General features: G+C 34.6%; 1 protein-coding gene across 2 annotated transcripts in view; it reads right to left on the minus strand.

The window, feature by feature from the left end:
* The window catches only part of MFS9 (major facilitator superfamily transporter 9), a 32,843-nt gene extending 18,927 nt beyond the window's left edge, over positions 1-13,916 (minus strand). The window contains exon 1 of one of the 2 annotated variants that reach the window (XM_085952176.1): positions 13,673-13,916. In XM_085952176.1, coding sequence (XP_085808302.1) covers positions 13,673-13,719 — 47 coding nt within the window. In that variant the 5' untranslated portion in view covers positions 13,720-13,916. Of the gene's footprint in view, positions 1-9,238; positions 9,688-13,672 lie in introns of those variants that run through there. The other variant, XM_085952175.1, reaches the window with a different exon arrangement.
* Between the last annotated feature and the right edge of the window lie 2,454 nt (positions 13,917-16,370).

Raw genomic sequence — 16,370 nt, forward strand, 5'->3', positions numbered from 1 at the left:
CGTATATAATTTCTAATAGTTAATAAAGCATTCGGGACCATTCATTGGTTGGCGTATTAATATTAAACGGTATGCAGCCAATGAGGTGTCTACTAAAAGTATATATTGGCTTTCAGTCAATTAAGTTATGATGCAGGTTTGCCTAAACCGGAGATGGGCAATGTACGATTTTCGTTTGTAAGAATGTCTCTATGGGCGCAGTAAAAAAACCAAACCACATTGTGCCCAAGCAACTTGCGATTATTTCAAATACCGAGGACTGCCAAGGATTAACGTGCCAGCATTACCAACTGTCATTCTCAAACATAAGCCAGATAGGGTATGAAAATAAGCTAGAGGACAGAAAAATGCTATATTTTCTCAAAATTCAAAAATGTCTAGAAACTAGTATTCCAAAATAACATTGTTATCACAAGAACAAAGATCGAAGAACATGTTTTATAACTAATAAAATAAGTCGAAAAATGAATGCAGGTTGGATGTAACATGTATTTCATGTACCTACATGTAGTTTTCGGTGTCAAAAAACACTATGTTTAACGCCATACGACAGATGCGTATTTTAAAATCTAGATGCCTCTAATTCAAAAATGCTAGTTCTCGCAAGAAAAACGCCAACGCGTACCAACTGCATTTTTTGCGGAAATATAACTACCTTTGAAAGGAAAATTTACGAAGTTAGAAACATCAGTAAAACATCCAAAAAAACTCAATGATATTATGTCCCCTATTTCCGCTAAGGAAATACGGTGGCAGTATATAATATTAACGATAATAATTGATTAGACATAGGCACCGACTGGACCTAATTAATGAACAACAAAATAACTATTATGTATACATATGTTGTTATTATTACATAATATGTCGTACCTATTGATACCAAGAGATAGAAGAAGATACCAATCTTCAAGAGTGACCTACCATTATGTCTTAAGCGTAGAGTGTTCAACCAATGTGTGCTACCCGTGCTCACGTATGGCTGCGAGACGTGGACCCTCAACACGAGAGATGTCCAAAAGTTAAGAGTCACACCGCGAGGCATGGAGAGGTGCATGTTGGGCATCACGCGAAAGGACCGTAAGAGAAATGAACGGGTTAGGAAGCAGAGAAGAGTACGCGATGTAATAGACGTTGCCAAACAGCTGAAATGGAGATGGGCGGGGCACATTGCTCGCCGAAAGGACGGCCGCTGGACAAAGGCCGTCATCCAATGGTACCCAAGGGGTACGAAACGGCCACAGGGTCGCCCTAAAAGCCGCTGGATTGACGAACTGGTAAAGTTCGGCGGAAATACGTGGCAGCGAACGACACAGGACCGAGAGAGTTGGAGAAAGCTTGGGGAGGCCTTCATCCAGCAGTGGATTGACCCCGGCTGATGATAAATCATAAACCCCCAATCCTGTAATCGACAGAATTAGGAAGAAAAATATTTTATCTAACTCGTATGTTGTTAGTATAATTGTAACTTATTAATAAATGAAACGAACGAGGAATGCTAGACCGGAATGCAAAGTACTTACCGTGGTTGGAAAAATAGAGGTTAGGTACTAGGTCAGTCGGTAACTAGCCCTTGACCGTCGCTCTGGTGCGTCCGAATCTAATTCACCATCTTTCTTCGCGCCAAAGTGTTGGGACCGTGAAATATTGATAATAATCGTTACTTCGGTCAATATATTTACGTCCGGTATCTCGTGTAAATATCAAAATATACTAAATATTTAATTTCCCCGAATCCGTGATTTTAATAATAATTTAAGTGAAAACAAACCCCAATATGAATACAATATAACACTCTTTATTAATGGGGCTATATGAAAAACTTTCGCTGTTAGCGCCAATAATAAGTTAAAATAAGAGTAGAGCAGGATGTCCAACTTCAAATAGGCTGTGATCAGTGACGTCCCTAGACAAAATGCCGCCCCTAGGCAGCGTCAAAATGCCGCCCCATTTTTTTATCATCCTTTCATTACTCCAATATCTAAGAAATGTGTTGTATGAAGCATGGCCCCCTCATCCTGAAGCGGGCCCTATGTTAGGATTTTTGCCCCCCCCCTACCTATCGCGAATGATAAAAGCAGTGTGACGCTCTACAGTAATGTTTTCCAAATGGTGTACGCGTTAAAATTGATGTGTATATTTAGTGTTTTTTTGTATATTTTAATACATAGACTTGAATTGTGGAGTTTTTGAGTATCGCTACACAATTATAAATTGTATTGTGTAACCATATAATTTTAAATAATAATTATCATTATTGAAGGAAAATAACGCTGCAGGCGAATTTTTTGCTATTAGAGCAAATTTGTGATAAGTGTTTATCTCACTTATCGAGCCCGAGCCCCAGGTTAGAGCCCTGTCAGCCCCCCTCTTGTGGGGGCCATGGTTTGGATACATTACTAATAAAATATACACCTACCACTAAGCTGAAACATACAAAATTAAATTTAGATATCAATAAATAAATAAGCGAATAAATATAATATTAAATAGACACTTACCCAAATCACCAGAGTCTGAGATGCCATTTGGTTAATATGTCTGACACATTTGGTTTGTATCATTTAGTAATACCTACGCAGATGTATTATTTTCACACCATTTTTTCTATGCTATTATTGTACCCTACAACATGTAAACAAAATAATTTTCCTCATTATTTTTTTAATATAAACCTAAATTTAATCATAAATACACTATTAATTAATGGTCTCAACATTCAACCGTTGATGATTGAAATAAACTACAAATCCACACTATTATCAGCAAAAAATATGTTTACAAAAAAAACGACTTAAAAGAAGGTATTGCACAGTATTGTATTCACAGCACGATAAATATGATATAATCTAGGTAGATACCTACTAGTGTACATTTTTATTACAATTAGATGGTACTTAACGTAAATACCTATTATATGCACGAATACTAATTGATTATGTCAAATGTCAATAAGGATTAATAATCATTATGAATAGGTACATCCGGCAACTTTTAAATCTCGTGAATGACTGGCAAAAATATTTGGATAAATTAAAAAATACGGTATGTACCTATCTACCTATAAATCTCTACCATAAATTCTCCTTGTTTCGTTACCAACGTTGATATAATACCTATATAATATTATTTTCTTTTAATAACTATGGCGCGACATAATTATTAGTTTTTGCGCAGCATACCTACCACTGTTATGAAAGGAACTCTTTAATCTGAGTAAATGACATTATATTATTATGACTGATTTATTATTCGTTTGTGATGTTTTACATTTATAAAAATATTCATAATGTGTATAGGCGCCAAGTTTATTAGCATTTGTATACGAAACCGACCAGTCAAAAATAAAATAAAAAAATCTCTAGTGGAGCGTGGTGACATCATACTAAAATGGCTGCGAGTACCGACTGGGTAATAATAAAAAAAAGCATCCGGAACAAAACATCTCCAAAGCTCTGGTTATAATATAACTAAGTTTAGGTAGCTATTTCTATATAATACCAAATGATTCTCCTCGATTTGCCGCCCTTCGAGTATCTGCCGCCCCCAAGCGACGCTCAATCTGCCTACCCCCACGGGACGTCACTGGCTGTGATTTACCACACTCACTCGTAGGTAGTCATTCTTCAACTTAAACAAACGTATGATATTTGGCTGAAGACACTGAGGTGTTTACAAATTAAGTCTTTCATAATCACGAAGATATACCTACTCATTGTCCAATTCGTCGGGAAAATTACTAGTTTTGGTGAAGTCAAAAGAAGTTTTCACATATTGCACTAATCGTCAAACTATTATCGTACTGTGCAGTCTTTACTGCGCGACGATAAGGTAAAACTACACCTCGGTTTAAAGCGCGGGGTTTCACATATTCTTCCTCTATCAGTCCTGAGGCAGGGCGCGAATGGTGCAATACGAATCAATGAAATAAAAAGAGGAATGGCTAATTATATTACAACTGAACGCACACGATTTTTACATTTTCACGACTCAATTCCTTATGGTGCGATCGATGCGTTGGACATGCCTGGTGTATACTTATTAGTATTTCCTAGACTGATGACATTTTAATAGAATGTAACTTTCATAATATTTCAATTATTATACAATAAATTGCAATTAAACTTTTATTAGTTTATGATTACATAAAAATAATAATGATGTAGGTCAATAATTATTATTATGTACGGTTGATACCCCGTATTCGAGTCCAGTATTAACTTATAAAACGAGTTATTGCAATAAGGGCTGTTGATAAAGGTTAACGTAAGGGTTAAAATTTTCTCTAAAGTTTATTAGAAAGCTTCAGAATATTGTAAAATAATAATATAAAATAACTTTAATTTCCCGCCATTAGCTAAGAAATGTATAGCAAAGTGGTCAGTGCACGTGGGCACGATTCCCGAAGGGCGCAGGTTCGAATCCTGCTGGGTGTCGTATTTTTTTCAAAAAGATTTTTTCTATTACTTATATATGTATTATATATATTTCTCAGAAATGTTTTCAAATTATGTATGTTCAACAAAATAGTGTTGCATTTTTAAATCTTGTCAATTATTCATTGAATAAATAGTTAATTAATCTTATTATTTTTCATTGCCAGCTCTTTTCAGGTTTAAATTCTGATGATAGTGTTGTGTACGCCCACAGTGAAAACGCATTTTTGAGGACCCTTTTAAAATAGTATGCTATACCTACGTACTTCTTGGTAGTACGTGATTACGCGATACATTTTTTTGTGTAAAAATGGTTAACTTATCGGCGATTACGATTTACGTGTTTATTGTATTTTGTTGTTGGAAATACTGTAACCTTGAAAATGGGAAAAGGTATTTTGCAGTTGAAGGACGAAAAAAAACCTTAAACCTGAATATTGGAAAGGAAATTATTCCAATGGCAGAACAGAAGTCGTGCAAAAAAGAAAAAACTCATACTCCGTCGTTAAAAGTGGATTATGACAGTAAAAATTGTTTCTCTGAAGGGGTCGTCCACAGATGACGTCACGCGGTTTTCAGTATTCCAACTCTCCATCGCAACTTCGTCACAAGATCTTTTACCGCCCTGTCTATTACGACACATTTTTTAACTCTATTGAACAAATTATTTGACAATAATCTGAAGAAATATTTTATTCTCAAAAAATGTGAGTTTATATTAATTTTATTTATTGTGTGACGTCACGTTTTAGACAACAACCACCTTCGACACAAATAATCGTTTTATATCAAACCCACTCTATGCCAATAGGACTCGACTTCACCTAACGTGTTGTAAGATTAGGGATACACTGTTCTATATTATTATTTGTATCAACTCGGAATAAACACGTGATATTTGATCAGGGTTAAGCCGAAGAGGACAAGTAAGAGCAATATGGATGGATGAAAATAAATGAAGAGTGCCGCGTGGATTTTCCACTGAAACCGGCTCTGAATGGCGCTGCATGTCGAGAGGGGTAGAGCCGAGCCGCGGATAAGGCTACTGCCCGACGGCAAAATCATCCGAGTCACGATTCTCAGCCATGAGATCTCGACGAAGAAGAAGAATAATAATCTTATCAAATAATATATACCTACTTAACACATAACAAAAGTCAGTGTGTGCAGTGACGTCCCTAGACAAAATGCCGCCCCTAGGCAGTGCCAAAATGTCGCCCCATTATTTTATACAGTATTTTTTATCATCTTTTCATGACTCCAATATCTAAGAAATGTATTGTATGGGTACATTGCTAACAAAATATAGGTATACAATACTAAAACATACAAAATTAAGTTCAAAAATATTTCCCCCTTGCCTTTGCTCTGTCTTGGGGAATCAAGGGCGATACATGTCGCTTTTCTTCTTCACAAAACTTGGCAAAATTTGTAATGATATTTTTAGCATGAGATCGCAAAGATTTAGGCATTATTAAATCGATAATCATCGATACAGACTAAAATCGTGGACCAGAAGCGGTAGGGGGTGCATCTTTAGTTTCGAATTTCTAATGCACGTCGTCGGAAGGACGTCGAAGGGCTACGGAAGTAAACTAGACATCGCGAACCCGATAAAAAAATTACAGCCCCGTTAAACCTTTTATGATAATTAATACATTTTGTTTCCAACCAGTGAGCTGAATTTTTTAATGGAAGAATATTTTCTATATTACTAAGTCTATGTAGTTATTTCTATATAATTATACAAATGATTCTCCTCGATTTGCCGCCCTTCGAGTAACTGCCGCCTTCAAGCGATGCTCAATCTGCCTACCCCCACGGGACGTCACTGAGCGTGTGTAGGTATATCATAATAGTACGCGTATGAAAATAAGTGCGTGCACACCGTGCCTTTCAAATACCAAATTAGCAGGGTGAGGAGTGGGACCCACGACCTTTGCCGGGGCTTGCACCATGACTTGTCGTGTATACTATCGTCTCAGGTAGATGAATTACAAAAGATTATCCATACGACACTGAGGCGTGCGCGCGGTTCCCTTGAAGTACCAAGTTTCTGAGATGAGTGGGAGCTACAACCACTTCCGGGGCTGGCACCATGACTTGTCGTCTACACTGTACACTATCGTCTACGGTAGACGAATCAGAAGAGAAAATGCGTCCATCATATTATCATGACGTATACTCAGACCCACCGTTCATATAGACTATAACACATATTTAAATGTATCTCATATTCCTCTACACTATTTTATTTTTTGTTTGAAATGTTATGAAACTTTGTATTCTATTAATTGTATTAGTCTATTAATGACTGCGACACTTCGTACCCTTGTGGCGCAGCTTCAAAGGTTCCGTCGTCGTGGCCGTCCCTCCCCCCAGCCTGCAGCGGTGCTACAAAAGCGATCTACGCGTTGCAGGTCTGGCATGGCGGGAGGTGCAAGAATTACTCGAATACTTGGATTCCCGTATAGACGGTTAAATTATAGTCGCTTACGCATGTAATAATGTGGATGCAGCTTTATATTTCATGTACGTAGTCCATGGTTAAGTTAACTAAATAAAATTGTCTGTGATTTCCGATATTTTTTTTCATACAAAAATTTTCGGTCGATCGCGGCGATCCCATCCCTATCCGAAATTCTTGAGATGCAATTTTAGGCTTGAATGCTTGGAGACCCGTATATATATACGAAAAAAACTAGAATCGCTTGCGCATGCACTAGTCTCGTTCCCGCTTTTTATTTCACGAATCTGGCATCTCCGGAAGTTGACCAAAATGGCGTTTTGGTTAAAGTTAAGGTGTTAGTTAAAAAATATGGGGGATACCAGATTTTCTTAAAATCTCAAAGTGGGCGAGGGTCGAAATAAGTTTGAGAACCTGTGTGATATTGGTTACCTGCCCCCAAATGGATGCATATTATATTATTTAAGTATGTATAGCAAGGGTTCCTCTCAACCAATCGATCTTGAAGCAAAATTTAGTCGATCCCAATTACCATTGTAAATTTTGAAAATAATAATGAATTTTATATTTAAAATATACAACCATGGGTTTTAAAACTATCTTGAATGAATTGAATGAGACAAATTCTGAAATACAAGGAAAATCAAGAACCATCACTGATTATGATATCGTCAGTCAATTCGTTCAAAATGAAATTATCAAAACTAGGAAAATAGAACTTTATTCATTTTTTTTTGTTAATTTGAAAGATGACATTGGGGTAAAAACGAAGATTCTTATATTTGCGAAGATTATATCACTAAATTAGAAGAAATATTTGATCAATTTTATAAAAGGTTTACTGATTTTATTGAGCTTCATAAAATGTACAGTCTAGCTCAAGCCATGAGCATTCCAGTAGATGTGGGGAATTTCGAATTGCAGTTGACAATGACGTTATGTTGACACGTCATGATATATGGAAAGTACTGAATCCAGAAAAATACTCATATTTAAAGAACGCTTATCTTTAAATTTTATCATATTTTGAAAGTATATAGGTACCTATCTATATTTTTATGTGAATCTTCATTTTCTCATATGAAATTTATTAAATCCAGATATCGAACACATTAATTTTGCCGGATGACCACCTTGATGACTGTTTTGCAACAAGTAAAAAATATAAGTCGAACTATTTGAAGATTTCCAAAGATACACAATGTCAAATATATCACTTATTATACATATTATTAAAATATATTTAAATTAATGAAAAATTGCGTGAAGATTTTTCTATTCTTCCTTGTTTTCTCAAATCCATAAGAAATACGATAATATTAAAATTAAGTATTTTGTTGTTGCGGTTATTTAACGATATTTTGCCTTTTAAAATGAATCTTTTTAACTTTGAGGAACTAAAAACAGCAACAACAAAGATACTTATATGATTCTTATTAGAAGTCGATCGCCATCAAAATTAAAATAAAAAGTAGCCCCCAACCTCAAAAAGGTTGGGTACCCTTGTATAGTCCCATTGTATAGGTAGAAATAAAAGAAATATTAAAGGTACCGAAAAAGTGAAAGTGAAATCATTATTCGCTGGAAAAATCCTCGATAATATGGGGATGGAGCAACCTCCTTGTTAGAATTTTTATTTCTTACCCCTATCGATTTTAAAGTACAATATAATATAACTACGAGGTAATTTATTCTAAAATAGGGATAGGCTAGTCATATTCTGAATTAAAAATTAAAATCTGCTAACCCGGATATAGATTCCCTAGAATATATTACAGGGCGCAAGGGCTGATGATTCTTTAACTGGAATGCTTATTTCTCTTATTTATATACCTATTAATAATATGTGACGAATATTTATCATTTAAATTTTATTATCTATGTGATCCGAGCAAAATTTTATAATAGTATGCAGTCATAGAAAATCTAATTAATATAAGCATTGGTTTATTTTAGGAGATGAACTTTTCGAAGGGCGGAAAATGGATTATGAATATCATAAATAACATATGTTAGAGTTAGATTGTCACAATCTTGATAATAATAAATAATAGTTATGTATTAACCATCTGTATGATGTTTATTAATCAATTGGTTGATAATTCTACCATTTACCGAGCAATTCCCTCGGTTCTTAAAATTACCATATGGAAGTTAGTAAACAAACAAATTTGCGAGCTAACATTTTAAGGAAGCGGCAGAGTTAATTACAATCAACAGTTTCTAATATTATAATCACATTAACCAAGGTTTAAATTTTAAAATCACAAGAGCGTGTATGGCATGCAATACTAGAATAATATAACATAACTGCGAGAGTTCACGACTTACTTACCTCAGATTAAATTCATTTTTGTCTGTCGTATTGTAATTGACGGATGCTTGATTTTTTATTTCACGAGACACCTGGGAACTGGACTCATCCATCACGAGAGAAGTATTAACGACCGATTAATAGATTAAGTGGCACAAAAACAAACCGCGCCGTCAAATAAAATAACCACTTGTTAAGTGTATTACTACATTTTACACAATAATATTGGGATAGAAACGCTCTTTCGCTAACATATGGAAAGAATATTTTGATAGGATGAACTGACGCGAATTTATGTATTCTCAGTCTTGGATTTCATTAAGAAACTTCTTTGTCTCGACTGTTTTTAACTGGAGACACACTTTTAACTGAGTATTAGAAATCGTACGGCACAGCAATTTGACGTACGAATAAATTGTATGTGCGATTATACCTCCTCTCGGCACTGCGATGGGTATCAACTGAATCGATTCAACAGGTAAGAATGGGTAGATATATTGTATAAGCACTATGAACAGGTAGAGGCGGTTTGCTGTTTAGATATATATATGCGTAAGTATTGAGTTTCATTCTCCTCATATAAAATATGTAATGCGCTTGCGCTTTGTATCTACATGCGCCGAAATATTACATTAATTTATTATAATGTATTACCTAATTTAGAGATATTTCAATATCCATGCATACTTTAAATACAATATGTTATGGGTTAAATATTTTTTAAATGCGTTTAATACTTCACCTTTTAAGACACGGTTTTAATATTCTGAACTTATAGTCATTTACGTTTATTTGTATCACATTATAATTTGGGAACTTCAGACGTATTATTGAAGACTGCAGTACCTACTAGAAAATTGAAAACATCCCTTAGCCATCACGGTCATGTAGACAAACTTGATTTGTATATAACTATTATTAGTCCGATGCATTGGATCGTATTGGTAGTCAATAGTTGAGATGACGCCAATAGCCATCAGTGGCGTAACTATCAGTTTACATCCCACAATGTTCCGGAAGACAAAAATAACTCAAAATAAATGTTTTAATGTCACCGTTTACAGTGTTTACACGATTCATGTAGGTACGTGCATTTAATGATATATTCAATATAGTATAAAACGGGGGACCAACGGTATTTTATATGATATTGTTATAACACACAAAGTACCCAAGCTTACCCTTTTTTTAAATTTATTAACTGTAAAGAATATGAGTCCAGCTACGACGCCATTGACATATTACAAACTATTTTGCGGTGTATAATGACTCCATTTTCTGTATTTGAATTTTGAATAAGGTGGAGATATTTTAAAATACAAAAACCCTACATAATAATATAACATATTGAAGGCATTACGTACAAATCTGCCTCAGCTAATAAAACTGAAAAGTACACGCTTCGATTGCATCTTGAATGGCTGTAAATTGAAGCTGATGTAAATAAAATTAGGTAGCAATCAACCCTACGGTACATTGTTTTCATAGTGTTGAAAATTTACGAAGAGCACACGCTGTGCAAGTACCTAATACTATCAATATGGAATCACCTTCATGAGAAGTGAATTATTTCCGGCTACACCATTTCTAATCCAATGAGAAACATTAATGAAGTTTACGATAATTATTGGATCTTACACTTTCTAATGCAAAGTAATAACTTTATAAAGATAGCACTTGGGTAGGTTACGGTAGGTATCATAATAAAACAGTACAACCAAGACCTGAACAAAAACGAACCATAAGTGCGAGTGAGAAAGCATTCGGCATGCTTATATCACCGCAATATGCGTTAGAGTAAGATAGAATTTTTACGGCTGAATTAAGTATTTTTTGTAAACGTCGCCGGTAAATATTGATTTGATGACAACAGTAATTTAAAAACTGCGAACACGTGTTGCTCAAATTTATTGTTTTTGTGTTAAATATAAAGTTAGTGCTACCTTATTATTTTTAGATAATTTAGTAGAAAATATGGTACTTTTGAACATACATAATTTTGAAAACACTTCTGAGAAAAGTTATTGCCTATAACCAATAGAAAAAATCTTTTTGAGAAAAAAGTAAGACGAGTAAGAAGAAGTAAGGAATCGAACCTGCATCTCTTATGTTTCGCGCCCGTGCACATTAACCACAATGCTAAAGGCGCCGTACTTCATTGCGACAAATTTTAACTAAAATAGCTCTTATAATACTCTCTCAAGCGATTTTCAAAATTGAGCTACATTGGCTATCGGCTTTTGTACTTTAAATCAAAGTAGGTATTACTTTGATTACCTACTTTATATACTTACCTACCTTATTACTCAGATTTTCGTTTTACTAGAAATAGATGAATGGGAAACAAACATTGAAAAACAATATGTGTATTTCCCAGACCCAACATTTAAACCTGGGACCTGCGACATTATAAGCCGACGCGTTAGCCGCTCAGCCATCAGATTACCCACCGTAAAATTATCTTACTTGAGACACTTTTGGAGAATCTGCGTCCATAACATTTTCGTTAGGTATACTTGGGTTTGTGAGTGATAGGTAAAGTTACCCTCAATGTTCTGTGTCTCAATTCTATATCAATCATTGATGATACTTGGGACAAAACATGTCTCAAGTCTTAACATTTGACGTGAGTGTTTTTTTTTATTCAGTGAGGATAGTGATTTTAAAGAAAAACTAACATAATATTACCAAATCATCATTTTAATAGGTTTTTCCCTCGGATTAATAAAATATACGAAATAACTGAATAACAAACACAATGGAAGTGATGTTTTTTGTTATGTAATAGTCTTATATGTACTTCACATAACAATAATAATTGGTCCATTAGTTAGTTGCCTGTGCCCTGTGGTATAGGAGATTTAAGATAAAATAAATAATTATTTCCGGATATAAAAACAACATTGAAAGTAATAATCGATAACGAGCACAATATGTATTATAATTACCTACTAACCTGCAAAGTATGTCGTAAAGTTAAGCAGTTAAGTTATTATAAGTTTACCTAACACCCTAATACTTAACAAATATTATGTGGCAATCACGAACATATTTTATAAAATAGGGTGCAGAGGAATAATTAATCAACACAATTTTAATAGGTGACCAACTTGAGTAAATCGATTTCAATGCTAAATAGGTGTGATTGTAGATTTTACATAGGTAACTAACTGTTTTCAACATTTAAAAAATAGGGTCTTGCTTGTTCTTAAAATATTCCAAGACCACTTATTACAATATTCCATATTATGTTAAAATTTCTTTATGTCCTTTAATATTGTGTTTGAAAGAAGACAAGTATGAAAATAATAACATTATAGACAGAAGTCTTAGGAGTGTAATCCAATGTTTGAAAAATTTTTCATATAAACCAGTTATCTACATCTTTGAATCCTGTTTCACATAGAAATACCTATGTTAATAATGGTGAGAAAACTTCTCATAACTTGTTAATTAAAAATTTTATGTCACTTGTATTCATTTAATCCCCAGTCCCTCATATTCATTTCAGTGTCCCTGTCCCATGCAACTGTAGTTAGTAAAAATAATAGCAGATAGGTATACCTATGGCACCCACGGTGGCCGCGCGGCTTAAGCGTTGGACTATAACGCCGTGGGTCCTAGGTTCGAATCCTGGGTCTGGCAAGTACACATATTGTTTTTCAATTTGTGTCTGTCAGGGTATGGACCTAATAGGTTGAGCAAGTGGCTGACATCCATTTCTCGTAAAAAACAAAATCTGTTAATACAAACCTCTACTCTGTGGAGGCCCATATGATCATATTAGGATCGGACATGGTCGAAAAAAAAAAGATACCTATGTAGGTACCCATATACAATTATTAATAGTTCATATGTAAAGAGCTAATAATTTGATTTTTCCGATTATCGATAATTAAAATTCTCGCATGCAAGATTGGTTTATTGATTTTTCTTTAAAGTATTACAGGAATATTTTTTGTGAATTAGTGCGATTCGACAGATTTTTAGCTCCTGCAGCCAAAAAAAAACCACCTACGCTATAATAAAAAAATCCGTCTAGAATCAATGTCGGGAATCTTTTTCTTTAGTCCGAAACCAAATTCGAGAGCATTTTTTAGCTCTTTGAGACGTGTTTCAGTCAAATCTAAAAGAAACTAACATATTCTTAGGTTAACAAAAATATATAATATATAAGTAATACAACACAACTATTTTATCAAATATTGCGTAGGTGTTACTAATTACCTCTTAATTTATTTATTCTTAAGATAATTACTATGTGAGGTAAGATTGTGAATAATATAGTTGTTCCGAGTTTTGAAATGTAAATTTACTACAACAAGGTATACCTACATACACAACAAAATAATAAATTATTGAAGTCCACAGATTCCAATAACACTACAATTAATTATCTCCGGTTTTATATAAACCATTATATTATAATTTTAAGAAACTTAAGGCGTTACTTACGAAGTTCGGCTCATCAGCGGCATATATCGATAGTCGATTCTCGTCATCCTTAAATTGTTATTTAAAAAATCAGGTCATATACGCCATGCCTGTGGCTAATCGTGTTTGGTAATCCTCAGCTAAAGTAAACGTGTGTATATATATATATATTTAAAAAATGTTATTATTTGCTGCCACGCAGCCGTCACCTAATTAAGACTAGCATTATTATAATTTTATTTTTTGAATATTTTGGTTTGACGGATTTGACAGTTCAGTGTTCACTTGTCTATGGCTTAATTGTTGTCATTTGCATTAATGGTTGTTCACGATAATATTATATTATTATCTGTTTCGAATAAAATCCTGTTTTGTTAATTTATTTTGAGTGTTTCCGAGTATTGTAACCTTTAACAAAAGTTATCAAAGTAGCTCATACAAAAGAGGTACCTACATTAAAACAATTATGAGAATAATAAGACATATAATATTATAAAAACACCGTATTATGAATTATAATTTCTCCGTCTATTTTTCAATTCACATAATAAATTCAAAAATAGTTGTGCAATCGGGTTACATATTTTTATTATGATTTTTGGTGGGCAGTTATTCATACAATAACACCTAGTTGTGATGAAGAAGAATTTTACGGTACTAAGTTTTAAAATCGTATAAATAAAAATATGAATTTTAACTGATAAACTTATTGAACAACAGTAATTATTGTAGCCGTCATTATTTTATTACAAAAAAAAAATGTTTTTAAAATGTTGAAAGTCGGGTTTTGAAAATGAAATAAGAACAATGAAAGGAGTTTTACCTACCTACCAATAAAGCTCTTATTATTCATGTTGACTTTGAAGTCCTCGAGATAGGGTTTACTATTTCTTCTTCGCGTGAGGTTATATTCTACTAATTTATTTTCCTTTTTCTTGTCGTTGGTCATGTCTCCCTTTTTATTTACTGGTCATACCCGCGCGTCTATTTTTTATGTAGGGAGTTTGGGACCCATTTGTCTTCATTATGATATGGCTCAAGGAACCAGGTAGAAGTTAGCTGGGAGAAGGTTATACACGGCACTCATTAGAAGCCGATTAGATTACGGGAGCATGTTTTACACTCCGCTGCCGAAACTCATTCGGTGAGGCTAGAACGAATCCAGTCCAAAGCATTAAGAATATGTGGAGGATTTATCAGGACAACGCCCATTCACGTGCTACAAGCGGAACTCAGCGTACCTCCACTGAATGTCAGGAGATGGGCACTGGCTACCAAGACATGGATGAAGTGGAAATCTATAATAGATAACCCCATATTGGCAAAGGTGAAACTCCTATACGAGCTCGTTGAAAGCAATACCTACATACTATGAGAAAAGAAAGCTCCCACTACTGGTAGGAATCCTTAAAGCCACAGAAAGTTGGGAGGTATTAAATACAAAATGCCTAGGTATGTATTCGCTGAGGAGGCCAGTTGGTACCTACGACCTCAGCTCTGTTATCCAACTAGAGGTCAAAGGAGTAGACAAACCAAAACGGAGCATAGTATCCGATAAAGCAAGAGAGCGTGTCGAAAAAATGCTGACAGAGAGGTACGCAGGATGGAGCCACCTTTATACAGATGGATCCAAAGATCAGAATAGAGCAGGAGCAGCTCTTGTGATACCAGAAGTAGGTATAAACAAGAGCTGGAAGCTAAACCCAGCAATACCAATAATGACGGCGGAACTCATCGCGATAAACGAAGCAATTAAATACACTTTAAGCGATGATTTCTCGGCGCAATCCGCTGTCATTTTAACAGACTCCAAAAGCGCTTTACAACATCTTGCCGCAGCAACTCGCTCACATAACAGTAAAACCATAGCATACCACATCCTTGACCAGATCGACGCCAATAAAAATTGAGGAGGAGATCTATGCCTTCAATGGATCCCATCGCACATGGGCATTGAGGGAAATGAAAGGGCAGATGATCTGGCAAAGGAAGCCGGCCATTCAGGGGTACCATATCAGTGGATACCAGAAAACCTGGACTGGAATGAGGCTATAAAGAAAATGTGCCATAGTATGTGGATAGATTTTTATATTTAGAAAAGGGGAAATGGAGTAAGTCGATTCTACCATCACCACGAGAGGTACCCTGGTTTGTAGAGTCTTCTTTGACGAGGAATAAGCTTAAGTTAAGAGGACGTTCTACAGAATTGGCCTTGAGAATTGAAAATATGATTTTTTAACATGTGGTCCATAATATCTGGTCTACTAGTTAATATAAAAAGGTCGTGTCAAAGTTGTTTGTGTTAATAAATTTGCTCTGTGACTGATCCGACTCATATTTCACATTTATTTCATCAGGGCTGTCGAAGACATAAATCATAATATATATTTATAATTTTAAATTTTTATTTATAATATATATTATTTAAGTTTTGTGCATCTAATGCCGGGTCCACACTGGCAACAAGTTAATTTGCTGGCAACCTCGTTAGATTTTACGATAATTATTGTAAAATTTCTTAAGCAATTATGGTAAGTATCGTAAAATTGAATGAGGTTGCCAGCAACTTGTTGCCAGTGTGGAAATGGCTTAATATCCACTGTGGTTCACGTACTGGCATGGACCTGGGGTTAGCTAATTCAGGAAGTCAACACCCATGATAGAATTTTTTCCAGTTTTGGTTGCATTATATTCCAAAACTCTTCTGTAAAAATCGTTT

The sequence above is a fragment of the Rhyacophila brunnea genome, unplaced genomic scaffold (assembly GCF_057557595.1).
Source record: "Rhyacophila brunnea isolate RB1 unplaced genomic scaffold, BYU_Rbru_1.0 scaffold_3, whole genome shotgun sequence".
NCBI lineage: Eukaryota > Metazoa > Arthropoda > Insecta > Trichoptera > Rhyacophilidae > Rhyacophila > Rhyacophila brunnea.